This window comes from Artemia franciscana, chromosome 3 (assembly GCF_032884065.1).
Source record: "Artemia franciscana chromosome 3, ASM3288406v1, whole genome shotgun sequence".
Taxonomy (NCBI): Eukaryota; Metazoa; Arthropoda; class Branchiopoda; order Anostraca; family Artemiidae; genus Artemia; species Artemia franciscana.
The window spans coordinates 45,362,731-45,386,488 of NC_088865.1; the positions used below are offsets into that span (position 1 = coordinate 45,362,731).

Sequence of the window (23,758 nt, forward strand, 5' to 3'; positions counted from 1 at the left end):
AATGAAAGTCAATTTTCATTTTTTCACCTTGCTAAATAGAAATTTAGTTTGAAAAATCGCAAATTCAATTTAATGAAAAAGACCTCAGTATGTAATACAGTTTCTAGTAGTAGCCGGTGCCAAATTCAAAGAAGAAATATGAATGAAATATCAGAAGAACCAAAAAATAGCCAAATACGAAGAGCCAAAAGAATATTGCACCAAGAGGTTTAAGATAGTATAGTTTTCTTTTGAAGGCTTAATTTAATTTAAGAATGGACAGATTACTGGTAATAGAATTTTTGGGTGAAAGAAAATTCTTCAAATTTAACTGATTAGTTTTTCTAATTTGTTGCATGGTTTAACTCGGCTACACTAACAATAATATGGTAGTGTACACAAAACTTATAATTTTGAAACAACCAAAAGAAAAATCTTAGAAAATTCAAATTTTCAGACCAAAGAGGGAAACAGGAGCGAAAGATTGGTTTTATTTTACTGTCCTCGGTACTTTAACCTTGAGGTAAACTTAATATTTCGCAAAAACAAGGGATAGCGGATAGAATTTTTTTTGTGATCGAAACATCTGCAAAAAAAATTGGCTAGCGGTGCGGTGGTTAATAATAAATAGATTCGTCTGGTCCTGTAACTAACTTAAATCTAGCCAAACAAAATGAACGTGACAAATTTTATCAAAATGTAGGTCGCTTAAGCAGAACAAAATTTACTATTCTTGATCAACCAACTAGTTTTCGTAACTAATTAGGTTTTATAACAAATATACAAAACTAATTCACGGTTGTTCAGTGAAAATCGGGAAACGAGCAGTTACTTTAGAGGATTTTAAGCCAAGTACGTATTGTGCAACAGGGTTAGAATACTGTAGCTATTTTTATTTAGTTATTTTTAGTTTGAACTTAAAGTTAGAGCTGGGCATTTTTTGCTGTTTCCGTAATAGTTCAAGCGTGACAACTTGGCTAAATAAAAAGTTATTTTTTCATTCATCCCTCACGAAAACATCACTCTTAGCCTCCCCCTTCCATTGAAGGGTATTTATATGGTAGTTTAAAATGGTCTTCGCACATTAAAAAATACATTACCATTTTATCTAAGTCTTGTCACATATGAAGCGCAAAGGCCCACTGATGCACAAGGAATTAGACATATTCTGGACCATCAAGGGGGAGGGGGATTTACATCCTCTAAAGAAAGAACATGTTGCATTTTCTCGCCATTGCTGGTGTTAGTAATAATTGTTCTTTTAGTTCGTGGAAACAAGATTATTAATTTAATAATTACTACTAATAGTTTGCGGATACATGATCTTTAGGGAGGACCAATTGTCCAAATTAATTTCCAAAATTAGGATACATACTAAACACATTTTTTATTTGTCTATATATCAGCATTCACCTAAACAGCATTTGCAACTTCTAGAAAAATTTTGCTAACGCTTGTTGACTACAAAATACAGGGCAAATTAACTATAAAATTTTTGCAGCAAGTGATTATAATGATGAATAGCGGAATTAGCAGAATCAATCTATATATTTACTCCATTTTATTATCAAAAATATGTCTGACATTACCTGAGACCAATATGACCTGAGGTCAACACAGCTACACACGGCCCTCCTACACTCCAATCTATTCAAAGCCTCCCTCTTTACACCATACGTAAAAGTTTCCGTTACTATATAATTTTTTCTTATGTCACACTTCAATCATATTCAGGCACGACCTTTTTTTGGTTTGATCCTAGATGGTTGCCAAACAAGGATGTTCTTGGGCAGCCCATTATCCTTCATACGCAGATTGCGTTAAAACCATCTCAACATTTCTACAACTGTAGCTCTAGGCATAGGGACTGACCAGTATTTTACTGTTTGAGATACAATTAGTCAGTCGGTTAACCTAAACGTTCCTAATTTCCCTGGAAAACATACAGCAAATCATACTTTGTTTTTTGGAGTGCACGCGCTTCAGAACCATACTTGACCATTGTCATCACTGTGGCTTCAAATTTTCTTATCTTGGTGCGTAGACTTGTCTTCAATTCTTCCAAACTTTTTAAACTTTGGGCATTGGCTATTCTATCTTCAATATCTTCACTGTACAAACCGTCTTTACTATTAATTAAATAAAAAAAACGAGTTTTTTTAACTGAAAGTAAGGAGCGACATTAAAACTTAAAACGCACAGAAATTACTTCGTATATGAAAGAGGCTGCTTCCTCATCAACGCCCCGCTCTTTACGCTAAAGTTTTTTACTGTTTTAGAAAGAAGAATTGAGAGAAAGAGTCAAACTTTAGCGTAAAGAGCGGGGCGTTGATGAGGAAGCAGCCTCTTTCATATACGAAGTAATTTCTGTGGGTTTTAAGTTTTAATGTCGCTCCTTACTTTCAGTTAAAAAAACTCGTTTTTTTTATTTAATTTCTGAACGTTTTTGAATCAATGCATGTTTTGATTTTGGCTCTCCGCAGAGGAATAATCAAAACGAAATTTGTATATTTTTTGGGGGGGGGGGGCTAAATGGCTTTCTCATAATTTTGATCGAATGATTTTGAGAAAAAAAGAGGGGGGGGCGAAGCCTAGTTGCCCTCCGATTTTTTGGTTAATTAAAAAGGCAACTAGAACTTTTAATTTTTTACGAATCTTTTTATTGGTAAAAGATTTACGTAACTTATAAATTAGCTTACGTAAAGAACTTTTGTATTCTCATGTTTTTATTACATATATGAGGGGATTCGCCCCATCGTCAGTACCTCGCTCTTTACACTAAAGCTTAAATTTTATCCCAATTCATTAAGAATGACCCCCTGAATCACAAAAGCCGTAGAATAAGTAGTTGAAATTACCGAAAATACTTTAGCGTAAAGAGCGAGGTATTAGAAGGAGGTGAGCCCCTCATATGGGTAATAATTTCTGTTTGTTTTAAGTTTTATTGCTGTTCCTTACTTCCAGCTGAAAAAGCTTTTTCACTTTTATTTTTTAATTGTTTTTTTTAAATAATGCTAGTAAATCCTGCTCTCCCTTCATGGAAATTTTCTTCTCCCATTACAAATTCTCGAAGGAAAGTTCCCCCAGCATATCCCCCTCTTCTCAACCCCTCCCCCAAACCAAAAAAATCCTCCTGAAAACGCCTGTATACTTCCCAATAACCATTACTATATGTAAGCACAGGTCAAAGTTTGTAACTTGTTGCCCCTCCCACGGGGACTGTGGGGGAGTAAGTCGTTCCCAAAGACATAGTTATAAGGTTTTTCGACTATGCTGAATAAAATGGCTATCTCAGAATTTTGATCCGTTGACTTTGGGAAAATAATTAGCGTGGGAGGGGGCCTAGATGCCCTCCAATTTTTTTGGTCACTTAAAAAGGGCACTAGAACTTTTCATTTCCGTTAGAATGAGCCCTCTAGCAACATTCTAGGACAACTGGGTCGATACGATCACCCCTGGGAAAAAAAAAACAAACAAAAAAACAAAAAAACAAATAAACACGCATCCGTGATCTGCCTTCTGGCAAAAAATGCAAAATTCCACATTTTTGTAGATAGGATCTCGAAACTTCTACAATAGGGTTCTCTGATACGCTGAATCTGATGGTGTGATTTTCGTTAAGATTCTATGACTTTTAGGGGGCGTTTCCCCCTATTTTCTAAAATAACGCAAATTTTCTCAGGCTCGTAACTTTTGATGGGTAAGACTAAACTTGATGAAACTTATATATTTAAAACCAGCATTGAAATGCGATTCCTTTGATATAGCTATTGGTATCAAAATTCCATTTTTTAGAGTTTTGGTTACTATTGAGCCGGGTCGCTCCTTACTACAGTTCGTTACCACGAACTGTTTGATACTAACTAGGTAAGTGAAGCTGTCCACTTGATCAATCTTCTCGTTACCTAAAATTACCTCTTTACTTTTACTTATTCCTAACCTTTGTGACTTGGTTGTCTTAACATCAATTTTCAAATTTATTCTCACCCCTAAACTCGCAAACCTCTGAAAATTCATTTATTTTGCCAACATCCTCATCTAGGATGCTCAAATCATCAGAAAAATCTAAGTCTAAGAGATTCCCCAGATATTCCTTGTTCTCAAATTGTCTTTGCTCTGCTCCTTAGGGCAAAGTTCATCAAAATGATCAATATAAACAGGGGTAGGGCGAAACCCTGTTTAATTCCTGATTTAATACAAAACCAGCTACTAACCTTATTTCCTTATTTAACCTAATTCTTTGCTTTAGTGACTTGGTGATCTTAACATCAATTTTCAAATTTATTCTCGCCCTTGAACTCAAAAAATCATTGAAAATTTATTTATATTGCTAACAACTTCATCCAGGATCCTCAAATTATCGGAAAAATCTAAGTCTAAGAGATTCCCAAGATATTCCTTGTTCTCCATTTGTCTTTGCTCTGCTCCTTAGGGCAAAGTTCATCAAAATGATCAATATAAACAAGGGTAGGACAAAACCCTGTTTAATTCCTGATTTAATACAAAACCAGCTACTAACCTTATTTCCTCTTTTAACCACCGCAATTTTATTCTCTTACATGGCACTTGTCACTCTAGTACATTCATTTTGAATGTATTTTGTATAGAATTGACTATAGTAAAGGCCATAAGGTATCAGTGTTTTAATATTTTTATTATCATATTTATCCCATAGGCCCTTTATTAAGGAAGGTGATGGTATAGACTTTGTAGGAATCTAATTCGATTGGAAATCAGAACATCAAGTGCCATTCTTAATATTCAAAATTCACTACCTCTTTTTCTCAAATGCATCCGATCGAGATTTTGCGGTGGTTATTTTGTTCAAAATAGTCCAAAGATCATATAATAGTGCCTCCTGGGTTGAAACAATACCCTAAATCTCGGGATAAACATTGTAATTATGCCCTGGAGAAAAATAAGGTTTTTTTTTAAAGGGGTGATAATATAAACATGAGAGGAGGGTAATTTGATCGGACATAAAATATTCTACTTCCCTTTTAAAACCAACAATTAATCGAATCGCAATGGCACTCTTTTCCTCAACTGTATCTGATTGAGATTCTCGATAGTAGTTTTATTTAATATAGTTCAAATATCATATAGATTTTCCTCCGGCGTCGACACAGCCCTTCAGAGCCCATGGCCAAGGCTTGTAAGTTGTGCCCCAAGGACATTTAAGATTCTTATGGAAGAGGTGGTCGTATAAAATTTAAGGAGGCCCAACTGATTGAAAATTGTACATTTTAGTTGGGTTTCTTAAGAATCATAGTCATCGGAGGGCAACTATTTCCTTATTCCCTCTTTTCTCCAAATGCATCCGACCACAATTTAGAGATATTAAACAAAAAAATCTCAGCAAACAAGCTTACAACAGGTACTAATATAAATGAAAAAAAAATTAAAATAATTCTTAAAACGAGAAAACTTTAAGTCAAAAATGCATATTAAGCTTAAAACCAACAAAATCCTTACAAAAACGAGTTTGGTTGCTGCCCCCGTCTCTAACTTGAAAAGTCTAAGGCGTCCTACGTCATTAGCGCTTTGTGAAAACTAAATGTTTCTTGAACCTTCATGGGAAGAACTAGGAGAATTAATTTGAATATTTGATATACAATGACATTAAATACAGAAATTTCAACAGTCCGAAATTGTTTTTCACCGTAATTTTAATTTTTATTTTCAATGTAATAGGTACACAAGAAAATATCTCCGTTTTCATTAAAGTGACAATGACGTAGTAGAACTTGAAAAAAACAATGACGTTAAGCTCTATATTAGTATTTGCTGGTCGTTTTGAGTTTGAATTGTAATGGGAAATGATTCCTGCTGGTCTTGAGTTCAACTTGGCTGTTTACTTTTCTTTGAAAAACTTATCTCAATGTACATTTTTCTAATTAACTTTGTTGGAATTTATTTCTTATTGTTTTTTTTCTTATTTTTTTTTTCTTATTGATTTATAAAATGAATTTTTCTCCAGTTTTTCACGTCTTAATTTTAATATTTAACATAAATGATTATAGTTTATTAGTTACCTGTTGAAATGTTGATTTTTGTTTGTCATAGAACTTTTTTTCTGGTCATAATTTATTATTTATCTTTACTTTTCCTCGAATAACTTATTCTTTGGATTTTTAAAAAAAAGTTAATTCCTGTCCATTTTGGATTGCCCTTGTTTTTTCTAATGGATAGTAAAATCAATATTTATCTAGTTTTTTATATGTCTGGTATGTGATTTAAACCCTCTGAACATTTTTCAACAGTATTACCTCAATGCCCTTAGCATTTTCGAGACTCAGGATCAAACATGTAGACTTTTCTCAATAATCGACCTTGTATATAACAATTGGACAATTCACATAAGGTATAACAGTTAACCCTGGGGCTCTGGGGTTTTTGTCATATCAAGAGGATTAAATATTTGATTTTCTGACTATTTTTCTCAAGATGGATATTCCAAAATGTCGATAAACAAATAAATGGTTATCTTATAAACAAGGTTTTCAAACAGTTCGTGGTAACGAACTGTAGTAAGGAGCGACCCGGCTCAATAGAAACCAAAACTCTAAAAAATGGAATTTTGATACCAATAGCTACATCAAAAGAATCGCATTTTAATGGTGATTTTAAATATATAAGTTTCATCAAGTTTAGTCTTACGCAACAAAAGTTACGAGCCTGAGAATATTTGTGTGATTTTAGAAAATAGGGGGAAACACCGCCTAAAAGTCATAGAATCTTAACGAAAATTACACCATCAGATTCAGCGTATCAGAGAACCCTACTGTAAAAGTTTCAAGCTCCTATCTACAAAAATGTGGAATGTTGTATTTTTTGCTAGAAGGCAGATCACGGATGCGTGTTTATTTGTTTGTTTTTTTTTGTTTTTTTTCCCAGGGGTGATCGTATCGACCCATTTGTTCTAGAATGTTGCGAGAGGGCTCATTCTAACGGAAATGAAAAGTTCTGGTGCCCTTTTTAAGTGACCAAAAAAATTGGAGGGCACCTAGGCCCCCTCCCACGCTAATTATTTTCCCAAAGTCAACGGATCAAAATTCTGAGATAGCCATTTTATTCAGCATAGTCGAAAACCTTATAACTATGTCCTTGGGGACGACTTACTCCTCCACAGTCCCCGTGGGAGGGGCTACAAGTTACAAACTTTGACCAGTGCATACATATAGTAATGGTTATTGGGAAGTGTACAGGTGTTTTCAGGAGGATTTTTTGGTTGGGGGGAGGGGTTGAAAAGAGGGGGATATACTGGGGAAACTTTCCATCGAGGAATTTGTCATGGGGGAAGAAAATTTCCATGAAGGGAGCGCAGGATTCACTAGCATTATTTTAAAAAAAAAACAATGAAAATATAAATATGAAAAAGGTTTTTTCAGCTGGAAGTAAGGAGCAGCATTAAAACTTAAAACGAACGGAAATTATTACCCATATGAGGGGCTCACCTCCTCCTAATACCTCGCTCTTTACGCTAAAGTATTTTTAGTAATGTCAACTATTAATTCTACGGCTTTTGTGATTCAGGGGTCATTCTTAAGGAATTGGGCCAAAATTTAAGATTTAGTGTAAAGAGAGAGGTACTGACGAGGGGGCGAACCCTTTCATATGTGTAATAAAAACATGAGAATAAAAAATTCTTTACGTAAGCTAGTTTATAAGTTACGTATATCTTTTACTAATAAAAAGATTTGTAAAAAATTAAAAGTTCTAGTTGCCTTTTTTATTAACCAAAAAATTGGAGGGCAACTAGGCTTCCTTCCCTGCTCTTTTTTTCTCAAAATCATTCGATCAAAATTATGAGAAAGCCATTTAGCCCCCCTCCCCCCCAAAAAAATGCAAATTTCGTTATAATTATTTCTCTGCAGAGAGCCAAAATCAAAACATGCATTGATTCAAAAATGTTCAGAAATTAAATAAAAAAAAAAAGTTTTTTTTAACTGAAAGTAAGGAGCGACATTAAAACTTAAAACGAACAGAAATTACTTCGTATATGAAAGGGGCTGCTTCCTCATCAACGCCGCGCTCTTTACGCTAAAGTTTTTTACTGTTTTAAAAAGAAGAGTTGAGAGAAAGAGTCAAACTTTAGCGTAAAGAGCGGGGCGTTGATGAGGAAGCAGCCCCTTTCATATACGAAGTAATTTCTGTTCGTTTTAAGTTTTAATTTCGCTCCTTACTTTCAGTTGAAAAAACTTGTTTTTTTTATTTAATTACAATCAATGAGTCAACATAGGATGTAGAGCATTGATGTGAACATTAAAATCATTTATGTTTAGAAAGCATTAAAAGAATAACTAGTGACTAGGATCAATTTTAGACTTGAGAATAAATATAGTATTTACAAAATTAATTCATTTTGGGTTTTCATGGCTATTACTTTATTATAGTTTTAAACAATAAAAATTAAGGGAATACGTAAGTTAATTTTTCACTCCATCCTGGGCTCCCAATTTTATTCCTGAAATATTGTGTCAATTGGTTTGTAAAACCACACCAAGGACTATTTCTTCCTGAAAACATAATTATCGAAAAAAATATATTATAAAAAACATATTAGGATAAATACTTAAGACAGTTCGTTGAAAGGATTTAATTATAAGCCGCTAAGGGTAAGTATTCGACAAACCCCTACCTTGTTTTAGCCCCCCCCCATCAAAGAAAATGCATTTTATGCAGTTTTATCCTGCTATGAATTATAATTTATGAAAACTTCTGCAAAAACCAAAATTTATACATTACTGTGTCTGTGATTATGAACTACATATAGCAAAAGCAACATGGTAAATATCATGAAAAGAGAAATCACCAATGCTACAGCACAAACACAAAAAAAAAAAAAAAAAAAAAAAAAAAAAAAAAAAAAAAAAAAAAAAAAAAAAAAAAAAAAAAGGAGACAGAAGGAGAAAAGGAAGACTGTTTTCCTAAATTAGTGATTAATATAGACCAGCACTTGAATGAGGCCTTAACCCTACTCATCCATACAATCACATAGGTCAAACAGCATAGCCACACACAATCAACCATAAAGAATAATCCATGGACAGGCAGTCATGTCGTCAATAAGTATAAGTCGTCATTTACCAAACAATAGAAAAAATAATATAGACAAATAATTCAGAGGCAACACCCAACATAAGGGCTCATCAGGAGAATACACTGGCCTATATAAGGTTTCGCCACTCTAAATTCTCTACCCAGCACAGTGTTGTGGCTACCACAGAATATCCATGGCATCCCCGCGTCAGGTATCACCCCCAAAATACATGTCTATGAAAAAAACAGCAAATGTAAAACAACCAAGTAAAACCAAAACAAGCTTATCCTGTTAATATATCCCTCCCTTTAGCAACAATAGGTAAACTAAATATTATAAATTTTACCAAATCACAAATATTAACACATTGCAAAAAACCTGAATGAACTAAACAATTATATAATTCATCTTTACCATGTGGCTAATTTTTTAAAAATTCCGCTCAAATAGAAACACAATTCAAAATAAATGGCGCTGTGACAACATTTCTCGAACCTCCAAAATTAGTCAAAAATTTCTTTAAGTATTTCTAGATAATTCTTTTGATATTTATTTAAAAGTTCGTTATAATGAAAACTAAATTTTTTAAATTGCCAAGTTAATTTATTTGCAGAAAAACCTCTTGATATCAATTTTTGGCTTAAGATTTTACATCTATTTTTAAAATCAATATAATTACTACAAATCCTTGCATAACCAAGTAACTGTGAGAAAAACGCTGAATATGTGATATTTGAGTGTATATTACTTTCAGGGAATGGGAAACTAATCACTTCAAAATCAAAATCATCCGTTTTATTATACATTTTAAAACTTAATTTATTATTATCACAAATATTAATATTTAAATCTAAGAAATGATCTTCATGACCAGCGCCATGACTAGGCTCAAGAATAAGCTCTGATGGATATATATTTTTAGAAATATCAATGAAATCCTTACAATTTAAGACCAAAATATCATCTAAATATCTTTTATTATTTGACAAAGCATGTTTTAAATTAATTGGATTATTCTTATCCATCATATATTTATATTCTAGTTGACTTAAAAACAAGTCAGCTATAAATGGGCTGGCATTCCCCCCCATGGGAATTCCCATAATTTGCTTGTACAAATCACCCCCAAATCTTATATAAGTATTGTATAAAACAAATTCCAATAACTCAAAAATCATATCCAAGCTGTAACATCTCAAGTTAACTGTAGTATTAAAGCAGTTTGTCCATATGGCTTTTTTATTATAACTGTCTATTTTTAAGAACCTTTTACTAGATAAGAGGAAAGATTTCTTTATAACAGTTTTTAAATTATCTAACACTAAATTGAGTGATAAATTAGTATACATTGTCGCAAAATCGAAAGACTCAATTCTTTTAGCTGAAACCATTGTTAAAGAATCTATCACCTGCAGTGAATTATTAACACTCCAATATGGATTAAAATTCGAAAAATTTTTAATACCAGAACAATAGGTTTTAAGTTTATTTACAATTTCCTTTAAAATTAAAGAGAGGTCAGTAGCAGCAATGCGGGTTGGACATTTAGCTGCTCCAGCAATAAACCGTGGTTTAGGGGGATTCTTATGAAATTTTACAGTCCAATATAGGAAAGGGAACTTTTTATCATTGTCATTTATTTTAATATTAAAATTTTTAAAAAGTATTTCTTCAGTCTTTTCAATTAAATTCTCATCCTCTATATTTACCTTTTCATAAACATTAGTTGTGCCTAACTCCCTTTTTAAGATATCACAATACAGCTTCTGACAAATTATGGCAAAATTATTATTAGCTTTATCCACTGGCACAATTACAAATTCATTCTTTAGATTAGCAATTGCTTGTTTAATCTTCGCATTATAAAATAATGATTTAGTGTTACTATTTTTAAGTTAGAATATATTTTATTTCTTACTCTACTAATAATTAAATTCTTCCAACTTTGAAAACTCTCTTTATTTTTATTCTCTTTCTTACACCACTTATCAATAAATAAATCAAAATCATTTTCCAAGCCATCAAGAACACTCGATGGTTTCAGATGATGAGAAAGACGGAAATTTGCCCCTTTATTCATTATAATTTGAAGATCATCTTGCTTTATTATTGACAAGTCCCCTGTTATAACATGTTTGTAAGTAGGATTTACAAATGGGCCAAGTTGCTTACAATTACAAACCGGTTTCCAATTTATATCGCTATCTAGTTTTTTTAGTATTAAATTATAATTAAAAATAATTTGCCCAATAGTTTTTGAAAATTTATAAGTTAAAACTGGACTATCATTATAATTTAAATTACTAGGAAGGGCCTGTTTCACATGCCGCTGATTTAAAATTTCTGGTAAATTAATATCTTCAATCTGCTTACAAGTAAAATTAATAGGTAAATATAATCTGTTATCCTTATTACTAATCTTATCGAACTTTTTCTTTTTTGAAATAAATTTCGTTTTAGATAGAATGCAAATTGTATCACATATTACTTTAAAATTATAATCAAGAGCTGTATTATTCTTCACAATCCAGAAAAGTTTGATTAAATTCCTCTTGGATAAATTATTTAGACACTTTATTACAGAAATCATACCCCTAGATTCAAGTAGCTGGCATAGATCTATAGAAAGCATATGTACCTCTAATTCATTTTTTCTATTATTTTTCCTATGTCCTCTCGATCGTTTTTTACGTTTGGTAGGACAAGTAAAAGAAGGATGGTCCATAAAACCATCAATACATTTAACAACAACATGAGACATGTCACCATATTTTGCTACACGATCATTTAACCCAAAAGGATAAGCTGTACCAAGAGTATGGATCCAGAAATCCTCCTGTTTACGTAGTCTATTATTCTTCTCTTCTTTATTTGAATTTTCTAATTCTAAATTTTCTAAAATTGTGACAGTTATATCTGATATGGAACATTTACCATTACTACAATGTTGAACTAGATAGTTATTAGTTTTTTCATTATTAACTGTTGTCTTGTGTCCAGAAAATCTTTTATATATATTATTAGTTGTTTCCCCCACATATTGTAGGCAGCATTTATTACATTCTAATAGGTAAATTACATTGGTTGTTCTACAATTAACATTACCACGTAACTTGCATGCAAAATTTTTATTATACAATGTACTTTTAACCCTTTAAGTACATGTAACTCTTTAAAAGGAACTAGAACTTTCAATTTCAAAACAAATGAGCTTCCTCCAAAGTTTAGGCGACCGCCCCTTTATTAAAACCCTTATATTCCCCCAAGCCATAACTTGCATTCTCTACCACCATGTGCTGGGCTTATTTGAACCCGAAGGCAATTTTACATGAACTTTTGACTATTTTCAAAAAAATTGCTATCTAAAAATTATGGTCAGATATATTTTGGAAAAATAAGTGGTTCTTTTCTTTGGGTGGGGGGCTAGTTACCCTTCAATAGCTTTTGAATCTTAAAAATGGCACTAGAAACGATTATTTCAAATAGAATGAATCTAATCTAAAGTTTATGCAACCACCCCTTGTATATGAACTGCCTCTGGAATAAGAATTATAATAATGAATAAATAGTAAAATATTGAAGCCTCATTTTCTTTAATAGAGTCAGCGTTATACAAAACCGTTTAAAGATGAATACATTAAAGTCATTCGTGCTATGTACAGGAACAAAATTACTATCAAACAGTTCGTAGTAACGAACTGTAGTAAGGAGCGATCCGGCTCAATAGTAACCAAAACTCTAAAAAATTAAATTTTGATATAAATAGCTACATCAAAAGAATCGTATTTTGATGTTGATTTTAAATATATAAGTTTCATCAAGTTTAGTCTTAGCCATCAAAAGTTACGAGCCTGAGAAAATTTGCCTTATTTAGTAAAATAGGGGAAACACCCCCTAAAAGTCGTAGGATCTTAACAAAAATGACACCATCAGATTCAGCGTATCAGAGAATCCTACTGTAGAAGTTTCAAGCTCCTATCTACAAAAATGTGGAATTTTGCATTTTTTGCCAGAAGACAAATCACGGGAGCGTGTTTATTTTTTTTTTTTTTTTTTTGTTTTTTTTCCAGGGGTCATCGTATCGACCAAGTGGTCCTAGAATGTCGCAAGAGGGCTCATTCTAACGGAAATGAAAAGTTCTAGTGCCCTTTTTAAGTGACCAAAAAATTGGAGGGCATCTAGGCCCCCTCCCACGCTCATTTTTTCCCAAAGTCAACGGATCAAAATTTTGAGGTAGCCATTTTGTTGAGCATAGTCGAAAATCTTAATAACTATGTTTTTGGGGATGACTTACTCCCCCACAGTCCCTGGGAGAGGGTTTGAAAGTTACAAACTTCAACCAGTGTTTACATATAATAATGGTTATTGGGAAGTGTACAGACGTTTTCAGGGGGATTTTTTTGGTTTTGGGGGTAGGGTTGAGGGAGGGGGCTATGTGGGAGGATCTTTCCTTGGAGAAATATGCCATGGGGGAAAAAATTCAATGAAAAGGGCGCAGGATTTTCTAGCTTTACTATAAAAAACAACAATGAAAAAATAAACATGAAAACGTTTTTTCAAATGAAAGTAAGGAATAGCATTGAAATTTAAAACAAACAGAGATTATTACGCATATGAAGGGTTCTAAAAATACTTTAGCATAAAGAGCGAGGTATTTAGGAGGAGATAAATACATCGCTCTTTATGCTACAATATTTTTAGTGATTTCAACTATTTATTCTACGGCCTATTTGATTCAGGGGTCATTCTTAAAGAATTGGAACAAAACTTACGATTTAGTGTAAAGAGTGTGGTATTAACGAGGGTAAAAACCCCCTCGTACACATAGTAAAAATATAAGAATATAAAAGTTTGTTACGTAAGTTAATTCTTAAGTTACGTATATTTTTTACTAATAAAAACATTTGTTGAATATTAAAAGTTCTAGTAGCCTTTTTAAGTAACCGAAAAGTTGGAGGGCAGCTAGGCCTCCTTCCCCGCCCCTTATTTCTCAAAATCGTCTGATCAAAACTAAGAGAAAGCCATTTAGCCAAAAAAAAAATTAATATACTAATTTCATTTCAATAATTTATGTGCGGAGAGCCAAAATCAAACATGCATTAATTCAAAAACGTTCAGAAATTAAATAAAAAAAACTAGTTTTTTTAACTGAAAGTAAGGAGCGACATTAAAACTTAAAACGAACAGAAATTACTCCGTATATGAAATGGGTTGTCCCCTCCGCAGTCCCACGCTCTTTACGCTAAAGTTTTTAGTTGTTTTAAAAAGTAGACTTGTGGCAAAGAGTCAAACTTTAGCGTAAAGAGCGAGGGACTGCGGAGGGAACAACCCATTTCATATACGGAGTAATTTCTGTTCGTTTTAAGTTTTAATGCTGCTCCTTACTTTCAGTTAAAAAAACTAGTTTTTTTTATTTAATAATTAAAGAAGGGAATGAGGTTAGTAGCTGGTTTTGTATTAAATCAGGAATTAAACAGGGTTTCGTCCTACCCCCATTTACATAGAACATTTTGATGGACTTCATCCTAAGGAACACAACAAAGACAAATGGAGAACAAGGAATATCTTGGGAATCTCTTAGACTTAGATTTTTCCGATAATTTGAGGATCCTGGATGAAGTTGTTAGCAATATAAATAAATGTTTAATGATTTTTTGAGTTCAAGGGCGAGAATAAATTTGAAAATTGATGTTAAGATCACCAAGTCACTAAAGCAAAGAATTAGTAAAAGTAAAGAAGTAATTTTAGGCAACGAAAAGATTGACCAAGTAGACAGCTTTGCTTACATAGTTAGTATTAATAGTAAAGACGGTGGGTGCAGTGAAGATAATAAAGATAGAATAGCCAAGGCCCAAAGTTGAAAAAGTTTGGAAGAATAGGAAGATAGTTCTGCACACCAAAATATGAAGTTATTGGAAGCTACACTGATGACCAGTGGGCAGGTATTGTTTTGAAGTGTGTGCGATCCAAAAAACGAAGGATGATATGCTAGATGTTTTCCAGAAAGATAACTTATGGGATGTTTTGGTTTCACGACTGACTGAAAGCATCTCAAACAAGAAAAATGCGGACCATTCCTTCTTTTTGAGGTTACAATGATAGAAAAATTGAGAAGACTAGGACAATTTCTTCGGATGAAGGATGATGGATTGCCCAAGATCGTTGTTGTCGGGCAACCATCTAGAACTTAAAAGAAAAGCAAGATGTCCTCGAATAGAATTTGAGCAAGTCTTAAGAAAAGACTTAATGGTAATTAGAACCTTTTTTGAGGGTGTAAAGATAGAGGCTCTGAATCGCATGGGGTGGAGGGTGACTGATTGTGGCTCTGTTGGCCTCATGTGCCATGGTGCTGCAGTGAGTTGTTAATTGTTGTAATAATATTGATTATCCGGTGACGTGGAAAGAAATTAAAACGAATTTTCATATAATTCTAAATTGAAAAGGGTGTTATGAAACTACCCAAGGAAATTCTAAAATAATGTTTTAGAGAAGAACTATCCTCAGAAGAGGAATTTCAGAGGGTGATTTTACCAAAGGGAAGGGGAAATTTTCCGTAGGGAATTTTTCGGGGGGGGGGGGGGTTCAAATACTCTAATTTTGAAAGTCCGGTCAGGTCAACGCTAGTGTGCGGGTGGACTTCCCATGGGGATTGAGGGAACATTCCAAAACGATAGTTTGATACTACGATCCGTTTGAACCAAGGATCTCTTAAATTTAGAAGACGGTGACTACTGCCTCTTTCGACTCGTATTTTTCTTTCAAGTTTAGCATTCTTAAAAGGATGCTTCAAATATTATATTTATCCATTGAAAAAAAATGCACTCCTTGAATATTTGATAAACATATAGGGGTTTGAATATAATTTTGTTTTGGGTCCCTATTTCCATCGTTCTAATGGTGAATTCCTAAGGCAAAATAAATCAGTTTTATAACGAGTTGGTTGGAAGATCAATGCACTCGGGATACAAGAAGTTTTTAACTCGTATATGAATAGGAAATGAGGAATATTATTATTTAAACTCACTGAAAACAAGAGCCCTAGTAGTACTTGCCAAACTTGCTAATAGCTTGTAGCCCTAAAGCTTCCCCCTAAAAATGTTATGACGAGGCCCGTAACGTTTCTCCCTCCCCATTATCACTATTGACCGGTAGGCTTGTGAATATAGTTTTTATATCCTACATAGGAATGTCGCAATGAGCAGGTTTCTTATTACCCGCCCCCAGCCTCAAATCGATAATAAAGGTGTATTTCAAAAATCATTACAATGAATCAAAGGGCTTAAACATCAATTTAAACTTCTCGCTCCCTCCATTATCGCAATCCTAATTATATATCAATCTGATTCAGTGACTGAAATTTACTCTTTTCGACATCTGGAATCTCCCCCCCCCCTCACCTGACTATTTGATGATCCAGTGGCCCTCCTTCATGATAGCTGATGGGCACCTATACACCTACTGGCATAGTGGTGCCGGTAGGTGTTTATAGTTTAATACAACAGATTTATAATTATAATAATTGTGAGTTATAAATATTTTGCTTGGCAGGCGTGTAATATGTAATTTTTATCAAACATAGAAAACTATTGTCGTATTTGGCTGTTTAATTTTACGGAATATGGAGCAAAATAATATACCTAAACAGAGCCCAAGAATAAATGTCAAAAATATTTATATTAATAAAAAATAGAGTTTTCACTCCGTAGCTTCCTTATTCAGACATCATCCACCTGAAGGGGGGTGAGAGAATAATTCTTCCAATTCCCCAAATGCACACACGCTTCGATCTGTATTTGTCTTAAGGCACTTGGGGAGTTGAAAAAACTGAGCAAAGATATGTAGTCTTCTATCGCATCTGTCCCTAACCTCTAAGTAAGAACCAATTCCCCTTCATTCATTATATTTGACGTCAAACTATAAATCAAGTGAGTAAACTTAGTTAAATCAAGCATTATTATAATTGTCTATAGTAACCATTTAACCTGTATGGACTATTTAACTTTTTAAAAATGAATTCACCACTGTGTTGCATTTTTCCCCCTCTGAAACCTCAATATGTACTTGTTAATACGATTAAATCATTCAGTTTTGTTTGAATTTTCAATCAACAGGGGCAAATTAGACTCCTTTGTCGCGAAATCATAGTTTAGTGCCGGAACATGGCCGAAAAGGTCACTTTCCTGTGGGGAAGTCTCTTCGGTCGCTAGAAAGGAGCTTTGAAAATTTCAATTTTCGATTGAAAGGGCCCTCTCCAAACTGTCCAAGACAATTGGTTTGATACAATCATCCCAAGGAAAAATAAGTAAAATAAAATTAAAAAAATATATATATATATATATACTCATGAAATTTCAAAATATAAAAGCCCATATTTTTGCAGATAGTAGCTTCGAACCACTAGATTAGGATCTTCTCAAATACCAAATCTAAAGATGTTATTTTCATCAAGATGAAAATCATTTTTCATTTTTTTTTGTTATTTTTCCGTCTTTTTAAAAATCGTCCACTTTATCTGAAGCTCATAGCTTTTGATAGGTAACTTCAATCATATTGAATTTTGTACGTTTGGATGGGGCATAAAAATCCGTTTCTTCTATGTAGCCTAATAGCAGTTGTTGAAAATGGCTTTTTTTTCCAGAGTTTCGGCTTCTATTCACCTGAACTGTTCCACAGACTTTTTCATATGCTTACAGTAATTGTCTTCTTAGCCTTAAGAATGTTTTTCTGACGATATTTTTGACGATACTAGATAAAAAAAAACAACTTTTTTTTCACTTCAACCAACAGTGCGTTGAAGATTCATTTATGTTAAAACATCAAGACTAAAAAAGAAACTGAACATGATTTGTTTTATTTTTTGCAAATAAATAATAGATACTTCCATGTTCAAATATACATGCAAACTTGAGTGGTCAAGATAAATTCAATATCACTAGCAAAGATGAACTGCTATCATTCACCCTAGATGCAACCAAATGATTGAAAAAAGTAAGATTTGATAACAGTTTGATAGACTGTTTCATAAGGCATGGGGACTTTCCGCCTAAAGCTTATGTAATTATTTTTGAAGTCCACTAGGGCCTTAAATAGGTCCAAATTTAGTGAGAAACTGAATAACAAAATCAATTCAAATGACTGGCGAATATTTTGTTTGTTTCAAAATTATCAAGTATTTTCAAGACCGTCTTTTGGGAGTTTCTCATTATGTCAGTGTTGTTATTATGAACGTGAAAATGAAATAGCAAAACTAATTTGACTGCACTTCAACTACGCAATTAAATCGACTACACTGTTCGTCTGCAAGAAATCGAACCTGAAAATTTTTTTCATTTTCAAAAATACCTGCGCCTCCTTAAAAAAAGCTCCACTTTCTCAAATTATTTGATATATATTTTTTTATTGTTTATTTATGTCATTGTTTTTTTATTGGCTATTTCTGCGAGGGAGTTTCCCATTATGTCGGTATTGTTATTATGAACGCGAAAAAGAAATAAAAAACTAATTTGACTGCACTTCAACTACGCGTTAAAATCGACTACTCTGTTCGTCTGCAAAAATCAAACCTGACAAATCTTTTGATTTTCAAAAATACCTGCAGCTCCTAAGAAAAGCTTCAATTTCTCTAATTATTTGATATCCAATTTTTATTGTTTATTTGTGCTGACCTTTTGCACAATTTTCTTTTTTTTTATCTTTTGGTAGCTACTACCAATAACTGAAGACAGATATACTTGTCGCTAAGCATTTAATTATTGATTTTTTCTTCTTCTCATTTTTAAAGAAATGATATATTGAGTACCATTGCACTTGACCACTTTCAAAATTAAGACTCATTTTCACTATCCTTGGCACTCAAACTTAACAGTTTTGATATTAGAAAGGTTTAAAGTTTCCTACTTCGTCGAATGCCCAACTATATATCTAAGAACTTCAAAGCGATTTCTGAGTAGAGATGGTCATATTCCAAACTTGAAGGGGGGAAGAGGTGTTTGCTAATGTATAAAAAACGTGAATTATTCCAAAAGTGGCATTGTAGAATTGGGGCCACACATTGGAACATATCGGTCACTGGGTATATAACAATAATATGAAAATTGAAAATTCACACGTAGATGAAAAAATGGATTATCTGGAGAAGGGTTAGGAAGAGAGACGGATATAAGCTTATCGATCAGTGATGGGAGCCAATTTGTTGAAATAATAAAGAAAATTTAAAGTATGTGACAAAAGCGAGAACTGTAAAATCTGGAGACTTCTAGAAGGGAAAGCACAAATCTTATGTGTGGATATCCTTTTGCATAACCCCATGCATAAATTCTTCCGTGCGTTCTCATAATCTACTAAAAAAAATTTTAGACAGACTCAGTGAAAACAAATACAATCTGGACTCTATGTAAAAACAATCAAAGTCGTGAATTAGTGCAAAAAAAGAGCTAAGTCAAAGCGGAGAACTAACTCGGTGAGAAAATGAGTCAAATGCTGAACGAACTCCCGAGGGGGTGGCGTGCAGCTTTTAGTTCATTACCACGAACTGTTTGATCAGCAGACTGGCCGACTAACTAGTTGTACCTGAAACAGTGAGCTGTACGAAACATTTGATTCAATCCCGCTTTCTAGGGCTATAATGAGAGAAAGGATAAGATACTTATGACATGTTTTACGAATAAAGGATATAGATTGCCAAAGATTGTTCTTGTCGGTCAGCCTTCTCGAGTCAAACAAAAAGCAGGTCATACCCAAACGGGGTGGGAGGATGTAATAAGGATATTTTTCTTTAAATTAGAAGCTTTTTGAGAAGTTTTAATAGATACGGATGAAGGAGGAGCAGGGGTAAATATGTTAGCCCTGGGTGACTCGGTTTTGCAGTTATTGGTAGTAGGAAGGGGAGTGGTAAGATAATTATTGAAAACCAATTATTAATTTATGTATCAATTTATAATCAGTTTGAATTTATTAAAGAATAATTATATTCCTCTTTTTAGCTGTTTCACCTCGTAGTAGCGACATGTCTGTAATATTCCACAACAAAGTTGTAGGTGCAAAAATTGCTTGGGTCCTCGAAACGGAAATACGGTTCCCTATTGACAGCAAAGTTGATCCTCTTTTCATCTATATTGCTTCAGCCAGTTTTGTCTTTCGTATCTCAATGTTGCTGGAAACACTGTTCGCTATAAAACAGCCAAAACGAAGAAGGTAAGGTTTGAACAACTTGACTATTTTAAACATAAAAAAAAATAACCTACTACTTTTTCATTTTAAATGTATTGTGAAGTTTTTACGACACATATATGACTAAGTAAAAAATAAAGATTTAAATCTTCCTAACTTCACTCTCATTAGTTACTTGAGCCAATTTAAAAAAAAAACCCTGAGTCTTTTATTAAATAGCGAAAAGCCAATTCTTAACCAGGGCCGTCAACTGTCTAGCAAAGGCCATTTAGCTTTCTATCTAACTATACGAAAAGCAGCCAAGTGCTATTGGCAAGAAGAAAAGAATTATCTAGTCTTATACAGTGCATATGTTTGTTTCTAGAAGTTTTAGAATATATATATTGCAGATTGTTATTTTCAAAGCTGTAATACCCTGTTTCAGTCATTTCTTTTCCCCCTTGGATGGTAAAGGTCACCTCCAAGTGTTTCAATGGAGTAAATACCCTTGCAAAAGATAAAATACCCGTCAATCCAAATTCAGGCGCTTTTACATGAGAAAATGACCATTTCGTATCCCGTTTTTCTCTAAATTTACACTGATGGCTCAGTTTATGGCAGCAAATATGGCTCTGTATCTGTTATCTCAAGTTGTTCACTGAATATAAAAACCAGACTTCCTGAAGTCAAGTTCCAGCATATCCCTAGATACCAAGGTATCAAATATAATGAAATAGCAGACCAGCTGGCTACTAGCTCCTTGTATAATCCACTTAACCCCAATTTAAAGGCCAAGACCTTTAGAGACATACTCAGATGAAAAAACGCACATTCCATCCTTATTTCCATCAAGGGCAGATAACATTCTTTATTATAGAATCAAAAGCAACTTTGTGACCCTGAGAAAAGAGTAGCTTACTTCGCATAAACGAGCCAATCCATATTGCACGCTTCAAAACTCTATTTCAGAATCCTTGAACCACTTGATTTTGGAGTTTCAATGCATCCAGCAGGAAGTAATCAATATTGGGAGAATCTTCAGTGAGGCAAACTTCCAGCCTGACATCAACGTGTTGCTGCTCTCAAACCTAGCAGCTAACACTGAAAGACATCGATACAAAGTATTTTTGATTTCCTAAGGCATAAAAATATCTGCGAGTAGATCACCGATATGGTAGCAAGACTTACTCCCGATCCATCATCACCTGCAGATTGAAAATTGTTGTGAAGCCAAAAGGAGACCAAAGTAGACTCCAGAAGGCTTAGCATTCCAAGAAGAAGAATAATAGCAGATACGATCTAGGATTTTTTTTTTACTAACTTTAGAACTACTAACTTCAATGCTCTAGCGAGGGAAGCCTGAATATGAGTGGTTGGAGTTGTTGTGGTATTTTAGGGTGGTCTGAGTTCTCCCTCTGCCATAAAAATCCATCTGCGTCTTTGATTCCGGAACCAAATCCTTGCCTGCGTGTCCTCATAGGGGTGTCTGATACGAATTTTGTCTAGAGAATTGTTGGAATATTTGTTTATAATTTCTAATTACTGTGATCTATGGTCTGACGAGGGCAGCCTGAGTGTAAAATGTTGGAGCAGTTTTTGTGTTGTAAGATGGTTAGGGGTTTACTCTCTGTCAAAATCTCATTCCTCTGTCTTTATTTCTTGAAGGGAAACCCTGCTTACATGGCTCATAATATGATCTCTCACAAGTTTGCCTAACCAAAACCGTACTGAAAACAAAACTGCAGGTTTACTTTGTCCAGTGACTAACTTTATTAAATAGCAGAGCATCAATAACTTTGTTAGTTCTTAGTTTAAATTTGCTAAGTTTTGCAATTGATGTCCTTTTGGGATTGCATTCAGTTAATTATAGTTATACAACATTCAAATAAATGGGTTAAAAATCTCCATAATATCTGTGGTTCTATGGGCTAACAGAGTTCTAAGCCCCACCATGTCATAACATTGATTTTTTATAAATATTAATCAAGTATACCATTCCACATACTCTAAAAGTAGCCTTTCCTAAGCTATTACAGATATGTCCTTATGACAACCATGGATCCACACAGTACATATTGAATTAGATAAATCTCCAACTAAAACGACATAGATAACTTTTACTTAATACCCTTAACTGTTGCTAACACATTGTAGATATATTATTTGAAAAAAATTTGAAGTGCATAGTGTTTTTTTTCTACGTTAGACCTCGAGTATTTTATGGGATATTGCATGGACAACATTAAAGCAAGCTGTATACAAGTAGTCTATTTAAATTTTAATTTTATATTTTTCTTAACTTTCTTTAAAATTTTGACTAAACACCCTTTTCCGTTTCTAAGGTATCGCTTCTTTACAATTTTTACAGACTAGATACACTAAAATTGTTTTTTTAGGTTCAATAGTAGCAGTAGAAGTATTAGTAGTAACAGTAATAGCAGTAGCAGTAGCAGTAAAAGTAGCAGTAGTAGTAGTGGTAGTAGTAAGTAGTAGTATTAGTAGTAGTAGGAGTAGTAGTAGTAAGTAGTAGTACTAGTAGTAGTAGTTGTTGTAGTAGCAGTAGTAGTAGTAGTAGTAGTAATAGTAGTAGTAGTAGTAGTAGTAGTAGTAATAGCAGTAGTAGTAGCAGTAGTAGTCGTCGTAGTAGTGAGTCTTTGTGACTGCTCCTGTGATTAACTGCAACTGCGACAATGGCTGCTTGCGACTAATATTACTGCAACTACTGCTATCACGGCTACTTATTCTACTGCTACTACTACTACTGAGACTAAGGGTATTAAGATGAACCTTTCAGGGACTATTTAGTGGAATTTGGCATGAAATATTATGAAATATCTTTTAAGTTTGTGTAGCGCAATTTTTGACAATCAGCGGTTGCACATTGCTCAAAATTTTGTGGTAAAAAAAAATGAATGCTACAGCGATAATAAGTTAAGGTACGGCAGACAGTGAAATTCAATTTCGGTATCTAAATATCAGGTATAAAGTGTGTCAGCAGCATGTAATTGTACCAGTGATGAGTCAGTGGGTGCTATTTTAACTGTGACACAAGAGCGACGTCTCGTCTTCAGATCGACCTAGTAAGACAATTTTTGGTCCGGCTTCTTTCAATATAAAATTCAAATCGTAAAAGAAAAAGTTCAGCAGGAATTGTTAGTGAAGGTATGGAACAAAAAGCAAATGAACATTGGCCGAAAATCTTTTCTAAATACAATGATAGGCTATTACAATTATACTCAAAATTGGGGTGTGAGTTGGAGCCCCTTCCAGCATAATTACCCGGCTAGCACTGCTACAAGTAAATTTAATACCTTAAATTTATTCTTTATTCTTTTATCTAGATCATTTATATATTCACATATCTTTTTATATTTATTCTTTTATGTGAATCTATGAATATGATCACAATTGTTTTCTAGGAGTATCGAAGGCGACCAATATCAGATATTTAAGTCAATAGAATCTGCTCTAGCAGTAATGGGCGTAGATGGTCGGTCATGCTTACTCAGGACTATTTGTGAAATGCAAAAGAATCCTATCGGCGAGATGACTATGATCGGAGAAATTATTACAGCTCTTTTAACGTAA

At 33.5% G+C, this 23,758-nt stretch overlaps 1 protein-coding gene across 1 annotated transcript; it reads left to right on the top strand.

Moving 5' to 3' along the window:
* The first annotated feature begins 751 nt into the window (after nt 1-751).
* On the top strand, nt 752-23,758 carry LOC136025548 (uncharacterized). The gene is made up of 3 exons (XM_065701576.1): nt 752-831; nt 20,005-20,215; nt 23,590-23,758. The coding sequence occupies exons 2-3, from the start codon at nt 20,028-20,030 to the stop codon at nt 23,756-23,758; spliced, it is 357 nt and encodes a 118-aa protein (XP_065557648.1). The 5' UTR covers nt 752-831; nt 20,005-20,027.